Below are 25,105 nucleotides of genomic sequence, written 5' to 3'. Positions count from 1 at the left end.
CGAACTGATTAATTTTCTCCTCCAACTTCATTTGTGACGTTTCCATTTTGTTTCAAAATGGCAGCAAAGACTCCTGGATGGAAATCAAATGAACAGTTTTGCCTTTTTTTTTTTTTTGCTGTTTATTTTATTATTATTATTTTAGTTTTTCTTGTGACAATTAAGATGTAGAGTGAAAACACGGTGGGTAAAAAAAAAAAAAAAAAAAAATCCTGATAAACACTGCAGAAGAAAAATTCGAGTGAAATTTTATGATTAGACTAATTTAGTCGAGAGGTTTAAATAGTGTATTAAATTAAGTTTTATTTTTCTGTATAGATTCATTTTAATTATTGTAGATGATATCCTTGTAGCAAGATTCCTAAAAGTGTAAAAGAGGCACTTTTCTATCATTTTTAACAGTAACAGTTTTATTCTTTCTGTGAAGATTCTTCTATTAGCCTGAATTATGGATTACGCTTTTTGGTCCGGCTGTTTCAGAAAATCAAATATGGTTTAAGAGATTGTACATACAGATAAGTAAAATGGTTTCTCTTATTTATTTTGCTCCCCCCTCCTGGTCAAAACTGCCTCTTGAAGTAGAGCAGTTATTTAGCTTTTGTTTGTTTGTTTTTAGCTATCGGGAACTTTGACATGTTGGTACGATGAAACAAGGGGGGGATGTCGGTAAGGAGTCGGGGCGGGTTGTAAAAGGGTGTGCTGTGTATACAGTGTACAGATTATGGCTTGCTTCTCTGCCTTTAGCATAGAACTAAAAAAAGAAAAAATTAAAGAAAAAAAAAACCCAACACAGCCATACGGTAACTCAAAAGTATAAAAAGTGTGCTTTCTTTGTCGTCTGGAGTGAAAACTGCTTCATACAAGCTGCTAGGTGCAAACTGTTCTGTGTGATGTAAACAAGCAATAACAATTACTTGATTATTTCTTTTCTTCGTTTGTTTTTGTAATTTTTGTACAGTTTCCTGAATATGAAAAAGGACACCTTTTTTGCTCTGCGTTTGGATGCAGTATTATTAGACACGTTTTTTTAAATCGCAGTTTGTACCAAGAAAGTCTACAATCCACACACACAAAGCGTTCTTATGAAATTATGCAGCATTGGGCTGAGGTCGGAGAGGGAGGTAGTTTATCCCCCCCACCGTATTGAAAGGCGCCCCCTCTCTCTTCCTCCAGCCTCTCTTCTATCGCAGAGGTCAGAGTCGAGACTGCACGCTCTGACAGACAGCCATATTTTATGACCTCAGGCACGTTGGTTCAACTCTAAAGGTAATGACGCGCTGTTCTTGTGACGGCTTCACCGCCACATCTTTAGCAAGTCGTCCTCTCTAACCTCAAAAAGAAAAAAGAAAAAAACTTTTTATATGAACTATTTTAACCCAGGACAAACGTTGAGCAAGCCAAATAATTCTCACATTTCGATTGGATTTCTGAATTTTCTTTCCATCCCGAGCAATCACTTCTTCGTCCCCGGGCCCACACAAACCAGGAAGTCTCTTAATGATGTCACTTAATGGGTCTGATGGTCCATCGTAAAACAGGAAGAGCATCACTCTGAATGTATCGTCATTAAAGGCCTACGGACGTGACTTTGTTTTTGGTTTTTCCTCCATCGTGGTGTTAAAGCGGTCACGCCCTGCTCTTTGCATTTTATTTATTTTTTTATTCTGTATGAAATTTGAAGCTGTAGCAAGTCTGCGCCGGGGCAAAGAAAGGCTGCACGAGCCCCCTCTGGTCCCTGCAGATGTTTGGTCGTGGATCTCCACGAGATCCTACATGTTTGAGCAGTATTCTGTGCAGGATTTAAAAAAAAAAAAAGCCTTTTGAGCCATTTTAAAGGATTCACAGCCCTTAAATTTCCAAAGATTGTTGCGATTTTGAAATGACTTAAAGCCATGTGGTAGCAGCGCGTTCTATTTTATTTTATTAGCATTTTTAATGACTGGACCCTTTCTGCCCATACAGATATTCAGGCTTTGGACCCACTAAACAAAACTATATATTTTTCCTCTGTAACTTAAAAAAATGTTAAATGCCCTTTTGTATCGTCTGCTGGTGTCTTAGAGCTAAGATGCAACCTTTAAATGCTAACCCCCCCCAGAGTGATGCCTTAGATTTTGTCCCTTCCTGTTTCCTGTAAATGAATTCCACTGCTGTCTATAAACTGTATAATGACTGGTGTACAGTGTTGAGTGAATGCGTCATTATTCAACTCTTCTCAGCTGCTGACGACTCTGCCACAGTTCTAACAGCCCCCCCACCCCCATCACTGCTCTCTGTTCTGTGGTGGGTTACTTCACCTGTACCCCCTCCTCACTGGTTGATGGAAAAGAAACGCATATTGAAGCAATATGTTCTATACTGTCTGGACTTCTCTGATGAAAGCTCTCTGCTGTGTTTTCCGGGATCATGTTTATTTTATTTTTTTTATTTTTTTATCGTTCACAAGAGTCGCACTGTAAACCTGCATTGATCCGATCTTTGTACCCTACGTGTGTGTGTGTGTGTGCGTGCGCGTGCGTGTGAGCGTTTTATGCAAAATTAGATATACAAGAGAAGTTAAAAACCACAGTTATGCAAGTTGTGAACTAATATGGCTTCGCTGATGCTATTTGCCTTGTAAATAAAGAATTCTGTTATTGCATTATTTAACCGAGTGCCTTGTTGTTTTATACTGTTGAAACATCTGTCCTGTTGGATTCAGGAGGAGCAGTGAGACTTCCGTCCTAGTCGTGGAACCGTGGACCAGATCTTCACCCATGCGGAGTTTCATGGACATTTGACTCTACGTGTGTTTTGTGGACCTGGAGACTTCATCAAAGTTCATGCTGAATAATCCAGGTACAAAGTCCAACTAAGTTCAGTCAGGTCATCTGGGCGTTGTTTTTTTGTTGTCGAGATGTTTTGTCCTTCATCCAAAGGACTTCATCAGTCCGATGAGCCACAAACAAACTCAGTCCCACAAGCAGCACACCCACATAGTGGACCAACCAGTTTGCTGGTGATGGTTTTGATGTTTTGAACCACTGCCTCAGAGGAGTTGACGGGGGAGAGGGCGGGCCCCAGAAACCCATCTTATCACCAGCATACTGGTTGGTCCACTATGTGAGTGTGCTGCTTGTGGGACTGAGTTTGATTGTGGCTCCTCGGACTGATGAAGTCCTTTGGATGAAGGACGAAACGTCTCAACAACAAAAAAAAAATTAACAAAACCGTCCAGATGACCTGACTGAACTTTGTTGGACTATAACCATGTTCCCTGCAGCATCCTGTTGGGGGTGCTGCAGGGTGCCCAGTTTGCTGTTGAGCGATCTGATCCTTGTTTACCAAAGCGGGAACTGTGTCGGCATTCTTGGCACAACGTTGAGCTCGTTGTCCGCACGAGTTGGACACGGCCAGGGCTGTCCTTTGTCTCTGTTCCTGTCTGTGGTGTTTGTGGACAGGATCCCAAGGTGCAAAAGAGAGGAGGGTGTCTGCTTTATGCTGCTGATGTGGTTCTGCTGACCTCTTCAGGCCATCACCTTCAACGTGCACTGGGGCGTTTCACAGCCAAGTGCCAACTGGCTGCGATGAGGTTCTCAACAATAAATGGGTGGAACTTCTCATCCATGTTGAGAGTTTTTCCCTCAGGTGGAGAAGTTCAGGTGTCTGGGTGTGTTGATCATAAGAGATTATCAGATGGAGCGAGACATATCCATGGATTGGAGCCTTGTCCTCTAAAGGGGGCGTTGCTCGAGTTTGTCGAGCAGTAAATCGAAAGCTTTACCTTTCGATTCTTCACGACAAACTCAAGCAACACCCCCTTTAGAGGACAAGGCTCCAATCATGAATGAAGAATCGAAAAGCAAAGCTTTCGATTTACTGCTCTGTGCACTCCAACCCTCGCGATGGTCGTGATAGTGATCATGATCCAAAGAACGAGACCCCTAGACACAAGCGGGCGAAATGGGCTGCCTCCACAGGGTGGCTGGGCTCAGCCTTTGAGATGAGCAGCTCCGTTATCCAGGGGGAGCTCAGAAGTAGAGTTGCTGCTCCTCTGCGTTGAAAGGAGTGGTGAGGTGGTTCATCTGATTAGACTCTTCACTTTAGAAGTTTTTTGAGCATGTCTCACTGGTAAGAGACAAACCTTGAACTCCTGGAGGGATTGTGTATTTTCTCTGGCCTGAGAATTTACTGGGGTCCCACAGGAGTAGCTGGGTTAGAGGGACATCTCTCCTGGACCTGTCGCCTCCATGACCGATTGCAGATGAGCAGTAGAAGATGGAGATGGACTGAGAGGGCCAAGAAAGAAGCTCCTGCTCCAAAAGAGACACCTGCAGGCCTGAGTGAAATCTGCATGGGTCCACGGGAACGAGCTGAATGTTGACTGGAGAAAAGTTTTATGGACCGATGAGACAAAGATTGAGCTGGTTGGCTGCAATGGAAAAATAAATGTTTGGAGGAGTTGAGGTGAAGCTTTTAAACTCCAAAATTATAAAAGATGATGATGGATACTGGTTCATTGCACAAAGTGGGCGGAATAATGAACAACTTTTACTTCAGCTGAAACTGAACATGTTCCCACTGGACAATGATCCCAATCACTGGTTTCTGAATGGATAAAGGATAATGTTGAGCTTCTGGAGTGGTTTTCAGCCATGTTGAAAATCTGTGGATTAAAAACAGCTCATTCTGTGAGAATGAACCAAGTCTGCCTAAAGCTTGTTTGTTACAAAACCATTCAGAATTTTAATTTGAAAGTAAAATTAGATGTTTATTGAAAAGACTAGTGTTTTTAAAATCAGATATTCTCTTCCAGTTGTCAGTCTGATAATGTGACTGATCGTTTGTTTGATTAAAAGCTTTTACAGACGATGGGGTCAGTCGTATAAGAAGCACTTGACTAAACCTGTTCAGATGGTCTGGTACTGCAAAGCAGCTGGAGTTCTGACTTCCAGTAAGGCTCCAGGTTGGTGCATCAGGTCTACTATGTAGCAGCGAGGCTCTGAGAAGCTCTGGTTGTTGGGGTTCTTCGTGAAAAGCTCCACTTCATTCCAGGCCCGGTTGTACTCGCCCCTAACGAGAGCGCAGCTCATTTCAAGGCAGTCGGCAAGATACTGAAAATTTCAGAAGAGTCAGAATCAAATGTCAACGAGAGAAACTGCATTTCCTGCAAAAATGCTGTGTGAATGCTTATTGCTGAAGAACTTGCTGAAAATCAGCTGAAATTAGCTTAAAACATGCTTAAATGTAGCTGAAATTCAAGAACGAGCCTAAGTTGGAAAAAGAAAGTAGAAATTACATATTTACTGAATTAGGTTTAAATAAAAAGAAATTAGCACAAAAAAAAGCTTAAAAAAGGGCTTTTGGTTGTGTGTGTGTGTGGGGGGGGCAGCTGAATAGTAGCTAAAAAGCAGAAAAAAGCTTAAATTGCCAGAAGGGAGTGGAGAGAGCACAATTGTACTCATTTAGCTGAAAGAAGCAGAAATGAGCACAAAAAAGTGTAAATTATCTGAAAAAAGCAGTTTAGCAAAAAAAACAGCTGAATAGTAGCTAAAAAGCTGAAATAACATTAAATTACCAGAAAGAAGTGGAGACAGCACACCTGTGCCCAATTAAGCTTAAAAAAACAGAAATGAGCACACACAAAAAATGCAATTATCTGAAAAAGGCAGAATTTGCAAAAAACAGCTGAATCTTAAAAATGCCCAAAGAAGCTTAAATTACCAGAAGGAAGTGGAGAGAGCACGAGTGTGCCCAACTAGGCTTAAAAAAGCAGCAATGAGCACAAAAAAAGTGGAAATAATCTGAAAAAAGCACAATTTAGCAAAAAACAAACAGCTGAATAGTAGCTAAAAAGCAGAAATAACCTTAAATTATCAGAAGCAAGTAGAGAGAACACATTTTTGTTGGATTAGGCTGAAAATGTTTGAGAGTTAAAAAAAAAAGTGGAATTTGCCTAAAAAGGTTAAATTAGTATAAAACAGCTATAGTAGCTGAAACTTGTAGAGCTGAAATTAGCAGAAAGAAGCTGAAAGGAGCACAAAACAGCTGAAAAAACAGCTGTTTTGATATTTGTTGAAATGGCACACAAACTATAGAACGAGTTGGGTGCTGAAACACGTACGGAACAGTTTAAGGAAACTGGAATAATAAACATAAACAGGATCACTACAGTGTGAACGCTTAATAAGCTTAATAAGCGTTCACACTGTACATACGTTTGCTGATCCTGGGTGGGAGTTGTACCTTGAACAGCAGCGCTCTGTGGCAGAAGACGCCCTTGTCGATCAACCCGATGGGAATAACGTTGGATTTGAGCTGAAACTTGAGCTCACTGAGGTGCAGCACCCATGGGAACTCGTGCAGCTTTTCCACCACCACTGCTCCACCCATGGCTTCACTCACAAGCCTGACAAAATTCAAAATGTCACGAGCGTTTCAAGTTTGATTTGGGTTTTCGTGAGCGTGAAGAATCAGTTTCTCTCTCTGGTCTTTTTTTGTGTGTTTTATTTTGTTCATCTTTCACCTGCCCAGTGCAGCATATTGTTCTTTTTCATGGCGCAGAGGGAAGATGGATTCTTTAGCCTTTTTAACCAGCATCTGCAATGAGCCGTCATGGGTGTTCATCTGTGGTTGCTCTGCTGAGTGAACCTCGTCGTCATCTTCAGCCTCATTCCTCATCCTGTTCAGACGGTCAGACACTTCACAACAAACTCTCCATTAAAGAGAAAGTCAGTTTTATATTCCCTGTGAAAATTAACAGCTGAACTTCAGCCATACGATCACGCAACAGTGTCCTCTCCTCTTCCCTGTTCTGTCTTTACACTCTGTGTGCGTCTTTTTTATTGCTAATGGCTGATTCTGATCTTTTCTTTTGTTTCTCTTCTGGCAGAGCTACAGTCACTCTATCGCAACAAAAAGAAAAAACTGATTTACATCTCTGGATATTAATCTGAGTTTTTTTTTTACTTTTCCTACATATTCCATATTTCCTGCAGTTATTGTGATTAAATTATGCATTTAGATTAAATGTAAATGTGTTGTGTTGATGGATTTATACACTGCTGCCATGCCGACAACAATAATGGGTCGGTGCAGGTTGACCGGTTCTTTGAACAGTTCCTCCAAGGTCAGAATCCTCCGGCCTGAACAAACCTGCAACACACAGACAAAGAAATCTTCTTAGGTCCAGTCATCAGTCTTCAAATGTCATAGTTTGAAACACCAACACAAAGAATCAAGACAGAGAAATAGCATTTCCTGCGAAAATGCAGTGTGAAGAACTTGCTGAAAAACAACTGAAATTAGCTAAAAACATGCTGAAATGTAGCTGAAATGGAAGAACAAGACTACGTTAGCAGAAGAAAGCAGAAAGAACATTTAGTTGTTGGACTTGGTTTAAATAAGTCAAAAATTAGCACAAAAGTTAGTAAGCTGGCTAAAATAAAGGCTGAAATTAACAAGAAATAGCTTAAAAGTAGCTGAAACTGCAGAAAGAAACTTAAATTACCAGAAAGAAGTGGAGAAAGCACAGTTGTACACACTTAGGTTTAAAGAAGCAGAAATTGACAAAAAGTGGAAATTATCTGAAAAAAGCTGAAATTAGCAAAAGTCTGCTAAGTAGCTTAAAAAGCAGAAAGAAGTTAAAATTACCAGAAGGAAGTTGAGAGAGCACATTTTTGATGAATTAGGTTGAAAAAAGTTTGAAACGAGTGCAAAAAAAATGTGAAATTAGGTGAACAGCTAAAATTAGGATAAAAGCAGCTAAATAGTAGCTGAAATAGCAGAAAAGGCTGAAACTTGCAGCAATAAGTTGAAAGGAGTATAACAAGCTGAAATTAGCTGAAAGAAGTTAGAAGAGGCACAAACGTTTTGTAGTTAGAAGATTCTGAAAAGAGCACAAAACAGCTGAAAAACAGCCGAAATTGGCTGAAAGTAGCTAATTTTTTTTGTTTTGTTTTTGTACAAGGAAGCTGAAAGAAGCTGAACTAGAACAAAATGTGAAAGGAGTAGTAAAATGTTGTAAACAGATCTAAAGATTTAAAGGATGTAAAATGAACTCAATTCATTTTCTGAGGGAAAAAGTGGCAGAAAAGGCTAAATATTTCAAAAAGCTAAAGTTGCACCAATACAAAAAGTCATAGCACCCTTCTCCTGAAGGAGCTGTATGTTTTGATATCATTTGTTGAGATAGCTTAAAAACTGCAGTATGAGATGGATGCCAAAAAAACATATGGAATAAAGTATAGGATAAGAAATATAAACAGGATCACAATAGTGTGAATGCTTAATAAGCATTCATTCACACAATAATATTTAAAAGTTATTGCCCACATTTTTTATAGTTTGTGATTCTGAAACCCTGAGAGGCAAGAAGCGTTCTGGTTTTCCATTTTCCAAGTTTTAAGTATTTTCTCCCATGTGAAAACTATTTGTTAGATTTTAAACATAGAAGGTCTGTTCTTGCTTTTTTAATATTAATTTGTACTTCGTAGCACAAAAACATCAGATCAGAAGTTGGTGTCTTTTTTTTCTTGTCTCAATACGTGTGCGTAGAAAAAGAACTACAGAGCACAAACCTTCCCCGCATCATAAAATCCACCAGCAATGTTGTCGGTGGAAGTCAACTGTCCCGTCAGGCTGAATTTAGCTGGTAAGTTGGAGTTCAGCAGGCTGATTAGGGCCACGTCACTGAAAGAGTTTCTACGATTTGTTGACTGACTGATTTCTTGAAGTATCTCCAGAGCTCTGTGGCACAGAAATAAACATTGATGTTGAAAAGAAGAACAAATGATGTCGCCCCCTGCTGGCTGTTTCTGAAATGACATTTCAGAGATTACAACAAACATCTTTGTGTTTTCACTAAGAGACACTTGTGTTACTACAGTTCAGCACATGTTTAAGTTTAATAGTTTGTTTTTGTTTACCCATGTTTGCACATTTCCACTGCAGAGGGTTTATCACTGGCACAAATATTCACAGCAAAGGAAGCGCAGTGCAGCACCTCCTTGTCACTGGAACGCAGCAGATTCACCAGCAGCTGCAGGCCTCCAGCTCTTTGTAACTGTGCAGTAAACATGCTCATTGGTTATAAATGCATATTAAAATATACATTTATTTATTTTGCTTTATGAGGTTGTGATGCAACAAAACAGAAATAACATTTGCTAAATAAAAAACATCAAAAGTGATAATGATCTTATTCTTAAACAAACAAACCTTTATCCTGGCTTCTGCCTCACAGGCCAGAACCGCCACGCACTGCGTGGTGCGGATCAGCACCTGAGGATCTTTGGTGTTCAGAAGTTCTACCAGGGCCTGCATGCCTCCGTGCAGCAAAATGCTGGATCTGATGATCTCCTGTCCTGCCATGTTGCAGAGTGTGGCAGCAGAACTGGCTGCTGTGCCTGGAAGGCTGCCATACAGCTGCTGGATGAGGACCTCGTAGCCCCCTGCCTCATGCACGGCCCTGGAAAACACCACGTTGGTGAACAGACGATGAACTGATCAACTTTTATTCTAATTTATGCTCTCCCATATAATTATACAGAGCTTCTGTAATATATATGTTGTATTTCTTACATATTTGACTTTGAGTGTAGGGACTGGTAAAGTAGAAAAAGCAAAACTATAAAAGAAGGGATGTAAGAGAACGATGCACTGGAAGTGAAGCAGAGGTCAAACATCCTGAGTAATGCAGGAATGACAGAGATGATGGACAAACAGGATGATGACAGCAGGGAGGAAGACAAAGAAATAAAGAAAATACTGAAAGAGAGCATGTAAACGAATCATTTCAGAATAGTGGAGGAAAATAATATTCTTTATTAGTCTTTTGTAAACACTTATTTTGCATTTCCAGCTACACACTTGGATTATCGCAAATGGTACGTCTACAGTCTTATTTTTAAAAAGCACTACAATTGTGTAATATTAAGACGTTAAAATATGATATTTAGCAAACTATGAGCCTATTTTCACTTCTTTTTAAGTTATTTGTCTTGCTAGTGTCTTTGTTTCCTGCTCTTCTGCATCATTTCTGCAGCTCCGCACCAGTTTCCTCTGTTTGACACAAACTTCAGGTGCGGTGGTGCAGATCACTTGTGTTCCAATCCTAATTTTCTAAACTTCAACCTATGACAGGGCTGAAATGCAGTGAGCTAAATGGGTTCATTAAGAGCAGAGGTGGGCAACTTTTTTATTTTTATTTTTTTCAAAGGGCCGAATGGAGAATTGGAAAATTTTCTTTGACAGATAATCTAGACCTTTTTCTTGCTGTAGTAAAGTTAGCATGCTTTATAAAACAAGTCTTTCAAATATCCTTTAGAAATATAAGACGTATTTTGTAAACTGGCTCTTGACACATTTTATTATACACGTTAGCTTAACATGTTATACATGTTAGCAGAAATATGCTAAACAAAATTATATTTGTGTTTCTAAGTCTTTAAGGTTCAGTCGAATTCTGGAAATGATGACTTAATGCTTTTTTTTTTTTTTAGTTTTTTGTAAGATGTTTAATTTAAATGTTCTTGTCTTGTTGATAAATTGCTGGTTTTTATCAATTTATTTAAAAATAATGTTTATTTGTTTTTTTTTATCTAATGGCATTGGGGGCCTGATGGAGATTGTCCAAGGGCCACTTTTGGCCCTCGGGCCTTAAGTTGCCCTCGTCTGATTAAGATAGATGCTTCAATACTCTGGAGAAATGTCAAAAAGAGTGAGTCTACATTTTGTCTGAATTATGTGAAAGACTTAAGTCCGACAGAATATAATCACCTTAAATTAGCTTGTTCTACAACTTCCTAAGTGTTTGGTTCAGTTTTCCTACACTGCCGCTGCCTTTTTGCTCAGTTTTTGTTGAATTAATAAAATGATGGTGTGTAATGTGTTTTATGCATTTAAGTAATTTTAAGACCTGACAAAAACCAGATGCATTTTAAAAAATATACATGACTTGCACTTTCTTCCCTTATTATCTGACATGTGTGGATATCAGAGGTCAAGAGGTCAGGTTTGCCACTCACAGAGAGTTAGGCTGGTTGTTTTGTGTAAGGATAGAAAGAGCCTTGGTCGCTGCCTTTTTTACTTCAAGGCTCTCACTGCTCAGCAGCTGTACCACTGCAGGGATGCAACCTGAAACACAAAAACATTACACACGTTGACATTTTGTTACAATGAGTGGGCTGGTCCTGATGCAGCCGAGTGGTACCCAGGTCTCTGAAGCCGTCTTTGCTGGGTGGGTAGAAGCTCATGGCGGCCACAGCCTGACAGGCAGACGCTTTCACGCCGACGTCCGCCACAGACAGAAGCTCTGCTAGAACTTTCTCTACTTCCTGCTCATGGAGAACTTTGCGGCTTTCAGCTATATGTGCAATCATAACCATCAGCATAAATTAAAAAATAAAACGGTTATTGTGATACAAAGATAAAGTATTTGTATGTGCTTACAGCTTTGTGCCACCCTGGTGAGACATTTAATGGCAGTGGACTGGATTTCAGGATTGTTGGGGATGAGGACAAAGTCCATCAGCCTCGCTAGTCCTCCATCCTCGTGGATCTGCTGGACGGCCTCACGGTCGCTCAGACAGTTAGCCACTACTTGTAAAGCTTCACCGTGCAAGTCACTAAACTCCTGTAAAAAATAAAAATATATACAGGAGCGTAGAATGAAAATGTAATATGAAACGCCGTCTCTTGCCTTCCCGCTCACCTTGTTATGGAGGATATTGATCAGCTTTTCGAAGCCCCTCTCGTTCCTGAAGGTGCTGCGTGTGTCTTCATCTGTCGTGACTCTCTGCAGCGTCTTTAAAGCCAGACGCTGGATGACGGGAAACTCTGATTTCAGCAGATTCAAAAGCGGCGGGATTCCACCCAACGCATGTATGGCCTGGCAGCTTTTGTAGTCCTTTATTCAGCAAAACCACAAAAGTTATAAAACAATGACATTGTCAAATGTGATATAATAAGAGTCACACTAGCTCTTAATCACCTGAGCCAGGTTACAGATGATCTCAAGTGAGTTCTTCCTCACGTCTGGGTCTGAGCTAGATAGGAGGACAATTAGAGGTGGCAGGCCATTGTTCTCAAAGATTTGGACCTTGCTGATGAAATTTACTGACAGAGAGGCAAGGCACAGTGTTGCAAACTCACTGATCACTGTATCCTCTGAGGCAAAGAAACAAATGCATAAAGTTTATTGTTTAGATTGTGACCGCCTTAAAAATACTGAGTGCCTAAAATAAATGTAGATTTAAAAAAAAATACCTCCAAGTGAGAGTATTTCTATAATTGATGGAATGACGTTTAGTTTTTTCAAAGCACTGCTTACGTCACCTGTCACAACAAAACATGAGAAAAACTCACTATTCAGGTGCATCTCAAAAAAATGTGAATATCGTGAAAAAGTTCAATTATTTTCTGTCACTCATTTCAGAAAGTGAAACTCATATATAGGTTCATTACACACAGAGTGATGTGTGATATGTCGAGCCTTTAGTTCTTGGATTTTGATGTTTATGGCTTACAGATTATGAAAACCCCAAATTAAGAGTTTCGGAAAATAAGAATATTGTGGAAAAAGCTCAATATTATAAACTCCTCACTCATTTTGTTTAAGCCAATAACATTAAATTCGGACTAATTCAGCAGAGTAATCCAGTCATGCAAATAAATGGTCAGAAAACTTGACTGTCTGGTACATGCATTGTATTGTTAATCATCATTCCGCCCCATCCTATCTCACTGATCTTCTGCAGCCATATGTCCCACCGCGCTCTCTGAGGTCAGCAGACCAGATGCTTCTCTCAGTCCCAGAAACCCGTCGTAAGCTCAGAGGTGACAGGGCTTTCTCTGTTGCAGGTCCACGACTGTGGAATGAGTTGCCACTGAGTGTCCGGCAGGCTCCCACACTCTCAGTCTTTAAGTCTCGCTTGAAGACCCACTTCTATTCGCTTGCCTTTAACACGGTGTGATTTGTTTTGGCCCGGTCTGTTCTTTACTCTGTTGGCCATTTTAGTTAGCTTCTGCTGCTATTTGTATCTGTATTTCTATTTTATGTTTTCCTGTCTGCTGTGCATGTTTGTGTTCTTTTGTACAGCACTTTGGTTGGCCTTGTTGCTGTTTTAAGTGCTATATAAATAAATTGGTATGGTATGGTATGGTATGGTATCAGAATCCATTGCATTCTTGTGATGTATGTTATAAGACATACCACAGGTGGCCATGATGCCCAGAGCCATGAAGGCATTGCCTCTGACCAGTTTGTTGCTGTGGTTGATGAGCCTGCAGAGAGGCTCCAAGGCTCCAAGTCCCAGCAGAGAAACCTTATTTTCATCTCCTAACAACAGGGGGAGACGATGCACAACAAAACTCAGCAAACCAAAAAAGTCCATGCTCAATAATCCAGGTATACAATCCAACAATTTTCAGTCAGGCCATCTGGACAGTTTTTTTTCTTTTGGTTTTTTTGCTGAAACGTTTCACCTTCCATCCAGAAGGCTTCATCAGTCAAGAAAACACAACACAAAACTGATTCTTCCCCCCAAACTGCTTACTCCTTACTCAGCAAACTAACTTAAAGCAAGGAGGGAAAGACAAACATGTCATTACAAAGTAATGATTAAGAATAAATTTGGCTTAAATTAAGTAAATACAGTCAGGTAGGGTCAATGGAAAAGTAGTTTGGAGTAAAGTAATATTTTAGGGTGTTTCACTGTACCTTTTTCGGCAAAAGTGCGGATTACTATACATGCGTTTACAAGTATATCCTCCTCTGGAGAGTTCAACAGCAACACGGCTGTAGCTGGGGTCTTTATCTCCACAGGTAATGACTCAAACTGAGTGAGAGGAGAGGTAATATGGTACAATTTTAATCAAACTATAGCCATCTGTTTCATATTTGGGACCATATAGCATAAAATGAAAGCAGGTCTCTCTTGTAAATGAGTCCTCGAGGCTCAATGGGATTAACCTGTCTAAATAAAGGTTGAATGAATAACCATAGGCTAGTTAAGTTTGATTTATGGGTAAAGATGAAAAGACTTAATTTACTTTATATTACCGTTTCATTGCATGGAGTTTTTCTATCCTTCCCCGTCTTTCTTCCCATTTTGTGGTCTAGGATAAAAAACAAAACAAACAAAAAAAAAACATAATGTATTAATCACTTAAAGCCATTCAGCAGCTGTTCAAAAAAACTATGCTGAAATAAATCAAAAGCAAGCTAAACCCTAAGCTAACCAAAGAGCTAACGGGTGCTATGCTAGCACCGTTCACCAGCTACGATTAAAATAAACTTTTTTTTTATTTTAACCTTCTTAAATGTTTACTCTAACTTACCCTCAATATCCAGTTTAAGAAGAAACCTGTTTCAATGTTATAAATATTGCACCCATCGACAAGAAGCAGCCAGTCTGTTGACAGTTTTGAAACCGGAAGTTGACTTGGGGTTGCTAGGCAACGGAGTTCTCGCCGAAATCAAATCAATTACGGTTTAAACATTGATTAAAGCTAGTCGCGCATTAATCTCAAGAAATAACTTGGTACATATGCGCTCAAACACGCTGCAGGCTGTGTCCGTATTGCTATAAAAGTAGTCTGTAGCAATTTAAGTGCATAAACTGTGGCATTAACATTCAAACAGGTCGGATAAATCTACGGTGGCCCTGAAGTTCAAACCACATCAACAAATCACTAAACGCAACTCGATAAAGCTGAACATCTTTTGTCATAAGTGCTATGAGCTGGTTTAATCAAATTTAAATATTTATCAGCAACTCCTGAGATCCTTCCTGCCCACAGCCATCAGCATCTATAACAACTCTTTAATGAAACCAGGATGACGAGTTACCACAACATATAATTTCCCTCTGGGATTGATAAAGTATTTTTGAATTTAATTTAATTGAACTGTCACAACTGTTTTGTATGACTTATCACAGCCAAGGCTCTGTTTTATTTGTAAACATAAACAACATAAAGTTTAAAGGAAGCTCACATTTATCTAATTTAGTTTAATGCTATGTTTTTTTAAAGGGTAAAAAAAAAATGTAGTGCAACTGAATATTTCTCTTGTAAAATATTTTCCTGCAAAGCTTTTGAAAATCCAAACAATTTGTTTTCGACTCTGCTTTAGGAATCCTATAGTTTACTTTTATTTACGTCTTTGATGACTGGATTTAGTCTCAGATTTGGGGCATTTAATAAACTCTTTTTAACACTTTGTATGCATTTTGTTATGACTGCTGGAAAAAATGGATCAGTATTTGAAGAGCATATCTTATTTCGCCCTCATGATCAGATAGATTTGTTTTAAACGTTTGTTCTTTGCTCTATTTTGGAGCACCTGGCCCTTTAAAGCCCTCTGCCTGCAGAAAGATGTGTATTGAGATGCATGAGCTGATTCTCAGCCAATGGAAGGCAGGAAGCTGAGGAGCATCATCTTCATCAGAATGCTTGTTTAGGCTCAATGGGTGTCCTCAGATGACCACACAGAGCCCCACACAGGCAGCAGGAGGCTGCTGCTGCTGCAGGACTTTGATTTGGTTCATCTTTGGGTTGTTTAACTTCCCTCTGAAACAATTCATTTCAGAAGGTAAGCTTATTTTGCGTTTAATTAAAAAAAAATGAAGTGACCCTCATTATCTGGTAAATCGTTTTCAATAAGCGACACTTTTGTTGAGGTCAACACTTAAATTTACGCACGGAGCAGGACGCACTCCATCCTTTTTACGCGCCTCTCTTTCCCTGCGCGTTCTCTAAATTATTGTCAAAGTCTATAAAATGCTTCATTAATGCTGACCTCTGCTCTGGGCTGACTGTGCTCTGATTGGTGTCATGACCCTGGTTTGTCTCTCTATTTACTGGCTGACTGGGAAGCAGGTTAAAAAAAAACAACAACACGTGTTTAAACCGGGTGTGTGTGACCCCTCAGCTGGAAATATTGCAAAATCGGCTGTTCTGTTTTACTGCAGATGTTTTTTCTTTTTCAGCCCCCTCTATAGTTTTGGATATGATCTGTTTATTATGGTTATACCTGCTATAGTTAGTTTTCACCCTCTTCTTTTTTAGTCTATTAAGAAAACAATCCCAGTGGACCTTCCCTCCACCCTCAGTGCCATGTCCAGCATCCCTGTCATGCTGAGGGACAGTCCAGTCCGGGGCTTCTTCCCCCGCCCGCATCCTTTCAGCTTCCCGGGGACGCACAGCCTCCCCCACCCGCTCAAGTCGCTCGGTCGGCTGGTGTCGGACACCTCCCTGCCTCTGGGCCTCCCCGGCGGTACCTTCCACAACCAAAGCCCCCCGGTTCTTCACGAGCACATGATGCTGAGCGCGTTCCCGTACAACGCGAGCCAGGTGTTGGCCGGACACGCGCTGTTCTCCAAGCCGGAGGAGCTGGCCGCCGTGGTGACGGAGCACGCAGCCGGTCCGCTGTCCGCGGACTTCAGCAGCCCGGCCAGCGGGAGGTCCTCCTCCTCCTCCAAGGAGAACCTGCACGGCCTGCAGGGCGCACATCTGCCCCCGGAGAACAAGGCCACGTCTTATAACTTCAGCGAGGACGACTTGTTCCTGGTGCTTTATGGGTACTCGAGCGGGCGGGAGCGCAGCGTCGGGCACGCCATATCAGGGGTGACCCTGCCTGGAAACGCAGGTAATCTAATCAGATTAATTTATTTGTGTCAAATAAACACACACATTGGATTAAATATCTCATTACATTATATATTTTTTGCTTGTTTGCTCCAGAGCCGCACATTCCTCTCGACAAAGAAACGCTTGGCCTCCCAGAAGGTATAAGGCAAACCTTTTAATAATCCTAATCGTAATCTCCTTCACGGGGCTGATCTTTAATTCCATGTTGCAGGGTTAATCGTACTGCAGGCTACTTGGGGAAATGCCTCCCACTGTGGGGTTTTCACGGATAAAAGCAGCATCCCCAAAGGCGCGCGCTTCGGACCTTTTCAAGGAAAACTGGTCAACACGAGCGAGATCAAAACCTATGACGACAACACGTTAATGTGGGAGGTGATGATTTATTGTTCCCCACCTTTTAATAAAATGTGCAGGCTGTCATAAAAGCACCGCCGCTCCTCCTCCAGGTGTTTGAGAACGGCCGGCTGAGTCACTTTGTGGACGGCAGAGGCGCGTCCGGAAACTGGATGTCTTTGGTGAAGTGCGCGCGCTTCCCGGAGGAGCAGAACCTGACCGCGGTGCAAGTCCAGGGCCAGATCTTCTACGAGGCCTGCAAAGAGGTCGGGCCTGGCCAGGAGCTGCTCGTGTGGTACGGAGACTGCTACGCGCAGTTCCTCGGGATCCCGCTCACCCTAAAGGACCCCAGAGAGGACAGCAGCGCGCCCCCCCTCACAGAAGGTCAGAAACTTTACGCAGATCTCCAGGTGTGATGTAATCAACACCTCCTTCAGTGGGTTTATTTTGTCTCCAGATGCCGGGGAGGGCTTCAAGTGTGACAGATGCGGGAAGGTGTTCGCCTACAAGTATTACAGAGACAAACATCTGAAGTACACGCGCTGCGTGGACCAAGGGGACCGGAAGTTCCCCTGTCATCTGTGCAGCAGATCGTTCGAGAAGAGGGACAGGCTGCGGATTCACATTCTGCACGTGCACGAAAAGCACAGACCTCACAAGGTACTGAAGAAACGCAGCGCGCGCAGGATGGTGTGGTGCTGAAAGGACAGCTCCCATGTGAAACGACACAGTTTGGGTTTTTAAACAGAACTAAATTAAATTATTGGCTGAAGTATAAAAGATAAAAACATAGCTATTGTTTGTTTTTTGTTTTTCTCAAAATGAATGCGACAATGAACTGTTTTTTCCTCTCTTTCAAAATATAAATTTGTCTTTTTTTTTTTTTTTTGCATGTAGTGCTCAGTCTGTGGAAAGAGTTTCTCTCAGTCTTCCAGCCTCAACAAACACATGCGCGTGCACTCCGGAGAGCGCCCTTATAAGTGTGTCTACTGCAACAAGGTATTATTATTATTATTATTACAAGGTATTAGTCATTAATAGTTCAGCCTGGTCTCATAGAATGGTTTACAAACTAACCTATTCGGGAGTTTAGACTTAGTGTAAGGAAGCCGAGAGTGGACATGTTTAAAAATGTACATTCACGAGATAACGCTTATCTCAACTTGTTTTTGTCGCTATATATTGAACTATTTGTTTCAACTTGAATATAAACGGTGTTTTGTCTGTTATGCAAACGTGAAAAATGCATTAAAACAAGCCACACAGAAATAATTAAAAAAGCTAATATTGTGTCAGAATATCAGTTTTGCTAGCATTAGCATGCGACCAGAAGTGACTTTAAAAGGGATTTTTTAAATCGCCATTTGATTTTTTTTTAAACACGAGTTTCTTTCATAAAAACCTCCTCTCTCAGGATTGTTAAGAGCTCTCGTCAGGCCCAGCAGGCTCATCTTTTCAAGCAGTTTCGGCTTGTTTCACGGTTTAGCTTCCCCTCTTTGTTCCAAGCTTCACGAGACACTTAGATGCTAATTATCGCCAGATGTACACCCGGACTATTGTCCCCACAGGTTGTTGCTTTTAATTTATGACACTGAAAGGAGCTAACTTACTTTGTTCCACTTTTAAGGTAAATTTCTAGGCAAACCGGCTTTTTTCTTCTTTCTATTACTTGGCGCAGTAGGTTTGGTGCAATCTGGGTTCGAACCCGCGACCTCCGGCTTGGGACTCCCGAGCTGCTGCGCCTAAATCTTATTTAAAATCAGCAGGCCTTTAACTCGATTACTTCAGGAAATTTAAATTAACTGATATTAAGTCTCTTGTTTAACTTAATATTAATAATTATATATATATATATATATATATATATAATTATTAATATTAAGTCTCTTGTTTGACTTAATATTAATTATATATATATATATTAACCGTGAACTTGTTTCCCCTTCAGGCCTTTACTGCCTCGAGTATTCTGCGCACGCACATCCGGCAGCACTCTGGTGAGAGGCCCTTTAAATGCAAACACTGCGGGAAGGCCTTCGCCTCCCACGCAGCCCACGACAGCCACGTCCGCAGGACCCACGCCAGGGACAAACTGTACCCATGCGGACTGTGCGGGGCATCTTTTCAGGAGGAACAGGAGCTGAAATACCACGGCAAAATACACACAAGTAAATAACAGTAATTAAAAATAAAAAAAAAACGAAAAAATACAGTATACACAAGTATACCTCTCTTTTTATTGTATTGTTTATGGATAAAAATGTTATTAATTAAATATGACATAGTTTAATTTATCTTTAAAGCACTAAAACATTTTGATTCTTAGAAGTTTAATTTTATGCCATAATGATAAAATGGGCCTCATGTGCACTTTTCTATTTATGTTCTTTAAAATGCAATGGTTCGTATAGGTTTATATGTTTATTTGGACGAACGACATATTATTCATAAACAGAGGTTTGTTTTTTTTTACTTGAAAACTGTCTCTTTATTTTCTGAATCCTTATATTTTGCTTAAAGCATTTACATGAGATTAGTGGGACATATATATTTATTCATATACAATTAATAAATATTAAATTTACAAAACATAAATACAAATTAAAATAATAATAATAAAAAAGAAGAAAATATGCCCATACATCAGAACAGTGGAGCTAAGGAGAACAAAAACATTTTTCTTTTATCATGTTGGGTAATCTTTTATCTTTCTGCAGAGAGACAAATGGAAACCACGGCAGTCCAGTCTCCTGGAGCTGGAGTGGAGGAGGACTCCACGTTACCGATGAAGGACCTCCATAATTTACAGAAGAATCCTGAAAAGAGCTTCTCCTTTCCCGGCTTAACAGTTTTAAACTCTGAATATCGGCCCTGGAACTGAAAAATACCAAAACCCTGTGGTGTAATTTAAATGTTACATCAAGCTGGACAGACTGCTGCTTATAAAACAAAAGACATTTAATTGTATTAATATTTAAAAGTAGATGCTTTAAATTATGTAAATGTGTTTTTATGGTGTTATTCTGTGACTTTCCCCAAAAAATGTAGGGCTTATTATTATTTTTATTATTGTTGTTATTATTATTATTATCACATGCATTGTTTACATATCCACACATTTTGACTGTTACAGTTTTGAGCTTGTTTGTAATTTAAAAATTATATTGTTTATGTTTATAGAGCTGCCTAAAGTGTTTATCTTCAATAAGTAATAAATCGGTGCATGAAAAGAGTGTTATTTTTCCCAAATTAAGAAGTTTTTTTGTTTGTTTAAATTTCAGCTAAATATATCTGTTTACATTTTAAATGGATACACTGCAACAAATTGGCTATTTTGGCTAAATGAATATACCACACATAATTTTTTACTAAATTTGTAGTAAAATATTGGCAGATGAGAGAAATATGAGGACAATGTGTGACACAAAAGTTTGTATTTAATGTAAAATTCACAGTTGAAAACTTTAATGTTTCATGTAAGTTATACTGAAAAAAATATGCACACTGTAAATCAAGTGTGGTGCAGGAAAAAAAAAAGCAGTAAAACATTTTATTCAAAGCAAATTGGCAGAATTTCTCATTAAAATCTAGGATGAGTTTCTGATACAGCACTGCAAATATCGCAAAAATAACAATACATTTCCTGTGGGTGTCAGAATTTAACTATTAAACTAAGATGATAAAAGCAAAAAAAAGTAAAATATAAAACTTTTTCCTTGTAATAATTCAGTTTCAAGTACCTTGAAGTATAAAACACATCTGATGCTTTTTATTTCACAACTAAACATTTAATTATGACTTCATACGGTTCTGACAGAATTATACTATGGCAGAAAATGAGCATGTTTTCACAACGCTCTGACTTGAAGCCGTTTCTCTGGGGCGGTGTGACAGCAGCTAACAGTTGTTATCCAAACTGAACCGCACTTCAGCATCGTTTTGCGATTGTCCGGGCCTCGAACATGTCCACCAGCCTTGTGATGAACTGGACGATGAATACTCACGGCAAACGCGAACAAACCCCGGCACCTAATGAATGACAAAGGAGCGAAGCTGTAAAGTGAACACAAAAGGAGCTCACTCTGACTGACATCTGCCCTCACTCCATCACCAACTGTCCCACACGTGTCCCATCTGACAGATATAGATAGATAGATAGATAGATAGATAGATAGATAGATAGATAGATAGTGAGGAGAGCAACCTTTGAGGTCAAAGGTCAGCAGCTCACTAAATGTTAACAGCCCTCCCCTTTTTTCCAAATAGCCAAAATATGGATGCTTGAACAAGTGTAGATCTACTGTCATCGGACCTGCCCCTCCCATGTATACAACCCCCGAGCCACCATGAAGGGACTCGCTGTATTAAAACTCCCTTTATGTGGTCTTTCAGGAACACAGGGGTGGAGAAGAGTAGAGAAAGACAGAAGGCGAAAGAGAAGAATAAGCTGCCAGAGCTGAAATACTGAGATTGTTAACGCTCTGTGCTAAAAGACTGGTTTTACTAGCGCCTCCTCTGATTGGCTGATTTAGGACTCACCGCTCTAGCGGTGAGAGAATTTTTATACGGATTGATTTCACACTTAACCTCCTGGCACGTTAACAGGGCCTCTGCGGAGCTGTACATCAGACGCCTTTATGCATTGATGTAATATTAATAATAGCAGAGATTTGCAGATGTCCCTCTGAGATTAAAACAAGCATCTTTACCAAACTGTAAAACGTTACACCACCTCAGAAAAGTGGTCACGACTAAATGCACTGTTGTGATTAATTAATAATGTTGGGTGATATAAAGGGCCGAGAGCTGAAATGTTCTTACAGTTGGAGATGCTTCTTTTCTCTTCCTCGTTGTCCGAGCTAAGCAGCTCTTCTGTATTAGTGTCTATTGATTGTCTAATAGGCGTCCACGTGTGTTGTTTGTGTGTGTGTGCTCCAGACAGTGCTCAGACTTTTAGCTGAGTGGACTTCTAAACTACAACCACAACAGCTCTCTCTGGCTGTACATGTCTCTGTCTCTTTTTCAAACCACAGGACAACTAATTGATGTTAAAGATAAAGTCGAGCTTTTACCTGTTTTGCCTGCACATAAAGACTTTTTAATATTCCCAGATGAAACTAAACAATTTTACTCGCACAAACAAATATAAGACACTTTTCTGACTATTTCCAGTAATCCACTTTGGTGCATTTTATTGGAGGAAAAGTACTTTATAGTATCTAACTTACAGGCTTAATTCCTATTTACTTTTACTATAAAGGTAAAACACATTAAATAAAATTATAAAATAGCTCAATCAATGGTAAGCAATCATTTCGGCTTACACTACCTCACTGTTACATCACATTTAGGACATTGTAGTGTTCTAAAGGGCTAGGTTAGCTTCGGAGCTTCACTACAATTATATTTCAAATAACGAGTTCTCTCTTTTTCGAGCTAATTACAGCCATGTGACGGAAGTAACTGTGCGTAGATGGTTTAATCAGTGACATGAGACGTTAATTTTCTTTGACCCATCAAAATAAATGTGGTCATTTATTAACAGAATCAAAATTTAACATCAAAACATTGTACACTTGATTAGACTGATCTGGTTCTGATTAATAAAACTTGGCACGTTTTACTTAATAAAAACAACAGACATTTCTGAAGGCATCTGGATTAATTACTGGCAAGATAAAAGAGTTTTAAAGATGGGAAATATGGAGGAGTTTAAAGGGAGATGTGGAGGAAGATGTATGTCTGTGGACCAGAACAATACGCTCCTTTCAACCGCAGCTCGCCCGCGGTACACTACAGTGCGAAGCTCGTGACGACTCTTTACCTTGGCAGAGGATGAGTCCGCTACGGTCAAGAGGTCCCTGGCACACTACCTTTCAGCATCTCCTCAGGGCGGCTGCGACTCGGCAGAAGTCGTGAGATACTCCATTCAACAGAACAAACTTCCTCAGAAGTTGTAGGGCATTCGCCTGGTGGAGCCATAGCGAGGCGCCGTGACTCCTGCAGAGATGGATGACTCCATCAGACTGGAAAACTGAGTCCTAAGTTCCACTCAGCAGTGGAAAAACTCCAGAACTCCAGAACAGCTAGAGCTGAAGAACAGAACTTCACTCCAGAACTACTCCACAGAACCTCAGAAGACTATAGTTCCAGGAAGTGCCGACTTTTAAAGAGTTCTGCTTCCGGTCACTTTAGTAAATCCTGATTGGTTGAAGCAACCAACAGGGGTGTGGTTCTAGTGATGTTGGTCTTGGGTTTTTACAAGTCAAGAAAACAGCAAGAATGTTTTAAGAACAGACAGAAATGTTTTGGCGAAGTGAGAAACACTGCAGGTGCCAGTTTTCTTATTTGCTGTCTGAGAGCTTTAAAAACACGACAGCTCGTTCTACAACTTGTTTTTGACAGTCTCTGACTTTTGACCGACATCACTCCTTCTCATTTCAGACAGAAGATCAAAATGCTTAATTACTTTGTAAAATAGACATTTTAACTTGATTTCTAATTTAAATAAGCATAAAAAAAAATCATTAATACTGTTTCACAGTTGATTTAAAATGAGTGGTTCACTTCAACATTTAGAAATGGTATGAACTAAACACACTTTTGATTATCAAGATATTGTAAAATAGTAATGATAATTAAAAAAGAGAGTGTTCTTTCAATTGATTAGTTCAGGATACATTTAGAAAGTCTCTGGATGAGCTAATTTGTATTTCTGGCTTCAAATCAATGAAATAACAGTTCCTGTCCCATGAAGGTCTTCAGAGGCAGGTTTTGGTCGGAGGCCTAGTCCACTACAACATCAATATTGCTAATCATAAGAAATCAAATAATGAATTTTAATCAAAATTTCTAACATGTTTTTAGTCCAGTAAAGGTAAAATTGTTCAAAAGAAAATCAGAATTAATGTCAACAAGCTGATGCTTCAGTATTCATGCAGGAAGGAGCTATAATAAATTAGTGTTGAAGCAAACAAAAACAAGTAAAAGACACCAACAATGATATATACAGTATATATTATATACGGTAGTGCAAAGACCAGAGTAAGGAAGTGCGCTCTGTTTGTCCTATAGCAGCTAAACTGCGAGCTAGCTCAGGGAACTCAAGCTAACCCCATAGGATTTACAATTGCTTTAACAGTGTGTGAGCCTCATGGACAAAAACTGATGCATACTGGATAGTATAAATGATAAATGAAACTTTTTGCCTGCTATTATACTTTTAGGTCATTTTCACCCCTGATAGTCCGGTAGACTCGGTTTGATTGGGGACCAAAATTCGGAACATTTACATTTTCAGCTGGTGCGGTTCACATTCACACTGCACATAAGTCAGTTGAGCCAACCTGTTCCACTCCTCCCCTGTGGTGGCGCTGCACCATGAAGGAAACGACACGAAAACCACTGAAGAAGACGCTGAGCACAGCTTACTTCAGGAACTAAAAACAAGAATGGAGTGGTGTCACATTGTAGCAGTTTTAGGATTTCTGTTTTGTCATTTTTCAACAATGGACTCAGCATGAGCAGAAGATGAGGCAGAAGACCGTGGAGAATGTTTTCACACTAGGCGGCTGAGACGGCTCTGTATGAGGTATGAAATGCAAGTTTGTTTTGGCTGTATTTACACAGAATGCCCTGCGCTGTAGTCCACTTCCTGCTTTTGGAACGTCTTGCATTCACAATGCATTCGAACCGCGCCAGAGTTCACTTCAACCGAACCGAGACCTAGGTATTTAGGTGAACCAGAGTTCGCTTTTTTGGTCTGAATCAGAGTTTGATTGCACATTCACACCTCCCCAAACAAACCAGACAAACAGACTGGAGTTCGATTAAAGCAGACTAAATGGCTGGTGTGAATGCACCATTAGAAACTCTAGGAACCACGAGTAAACCTGCTGTCTGAAAGAAATGCGCTTTGTTAGGAAAATACAGAACAAATACATATGGGGCATTTCTGTTCTTAATAATGCACATTTATTTATTAGCATTTACTATAAACACGAACTAAAGGAGTATTGCTATAATTCTGTATATATCTGTGTGAAAGGTTCAACCATCGTTTACTGACACCACCTTCCTCACTTCCACGTCACGTCTCTTTCTGAATATCTTTTTCCCCCAAAACACAAACATAATGTAG

General features: G+C 40.0%; 2 protein-coding genes across 2 annotated transcripts; one reads left to right on the top strand and one right to left on the bottom strand.

The window, feature by feature from the left end:
- Positions 1-4,889: 4,889 nt before the first annotated feature.
- Positions 4,890-14,089, bottom strand: armc3 (armadillo repeat containing 3). The gene is made up of 17 exons (XM_037693854.1): positions 14,042-14,089; positions 13,700-13,817; positions 13,193-13,318; positions 12,247-12,315; positions 11,972-12,147; positions 11,693-11,887; positions 11,431-11,614; positions 11,192-11,344; positions 11,007-11,115; positions 9,199-9,448; positions 8,907-9,043; positions 8,559-8,727; positions 7,040-7,134; positions 6,916-6,947; positions 6,506-6,641; positions 6,226-6,388; positions 4,890-5,093 (listed from the first exon to the last, which is right to left on the bottom strand). Exons 1-17 carry the CDS (start codon positions 14,087-14,089, stop codon positions 4,890-4,892), a joined length of 2,364 nt encoding a protein of 787 aa, XP_037549782.1.
- Positions 14,090-16,098: 2,009 nt separating this feature from the next.
- Positions 16,099-19,846, top strand: prdm14 (PR domain containing 14). The gene is made up of 8 exons (XM_037693974.1): positions 16,099-16,630; positions 16,726-16,770; positions 16,844-17,004; positions 17,079-17,349; positions 17,423-17,625; positions 17,863-17,964; positions 18,914-19,133; positions 19,683-19,846. The coding sequence occupies exons 1-8, from the start codon at positions 16,099-16,101 to the stop codon at positions 19,844-19,846; spliced, it is 1,698 nt and encodes a 565-aa protein (XP_037549902.1).
- Positions 19,847-25,105: the final 5,259 nt, after the last annotated feature.

The sequence above is a fragment of the Nematolebias whitei genome, chromosome 20 (genome assembly GCF_014905685.2).
Source record: "Nematolebias whitei isolate Nwh7 chromosome 20, NemWhi1, whole genome shotgun sequence".
Lineage (NCBI taxonomy): Eukaryota > Metazoa > Chordata > Actinopteri > Cyprinodontiformes > Rivulidae > Nematolebias > Nematolebias whitei.
Note: the sequence above shows the minus strand (reverse complement) of the source record. Positions and strands in the feature narration are given on the sequence as shown.

Excerpts from the sequence above, each read along its gene's own strand:
- prdm14 (XM_037693974.1), top strand. The coding sequence starts at position 16,099 with ATGTCCAGCATCCCTGTCATGCTGAGGGACAGTCCAGTCCGGGGCTTC. Across the intron at positions 17,350-17,422 it reads CGCGCCCCCCCTCACAGAAG|ATGCCGGGGAGGGCTTCAAG; the intron begins GTCAGAAACTTT and ends TTTTGTCTCCAG. Across the intron at positions 19,134-19,682 it reads CCACGGCAAAATACACACAA|AGAGACAAATGGAAACCACG; the intron begins GTAAATAACAGT and ends ATCTTTCTGCAG.
- armc3 (XM_037693854.1), bottom strand. The coding sequence starts at position 14,089 with ATGGGAAGAAAGACGGGGAAGGATAGAAAAACTCCATGCAATGAAACG. Across the intron at positions 12,316-13,192 it reads GGGCATCATGGCCACCTGTG|GTGACGTAAGCAGTGCTTTG; the intron begins GTATGTCTTATA and ends TTGTTGTGACAG. Across the intron at positions 9,449-11,006 it reads AACAACCAGCCTAACTCTCT|GGCCGTGCATGAGGCAGGGG; the intron begins GTGAGTGGCAAA and ends GGTGTTTTCCAG.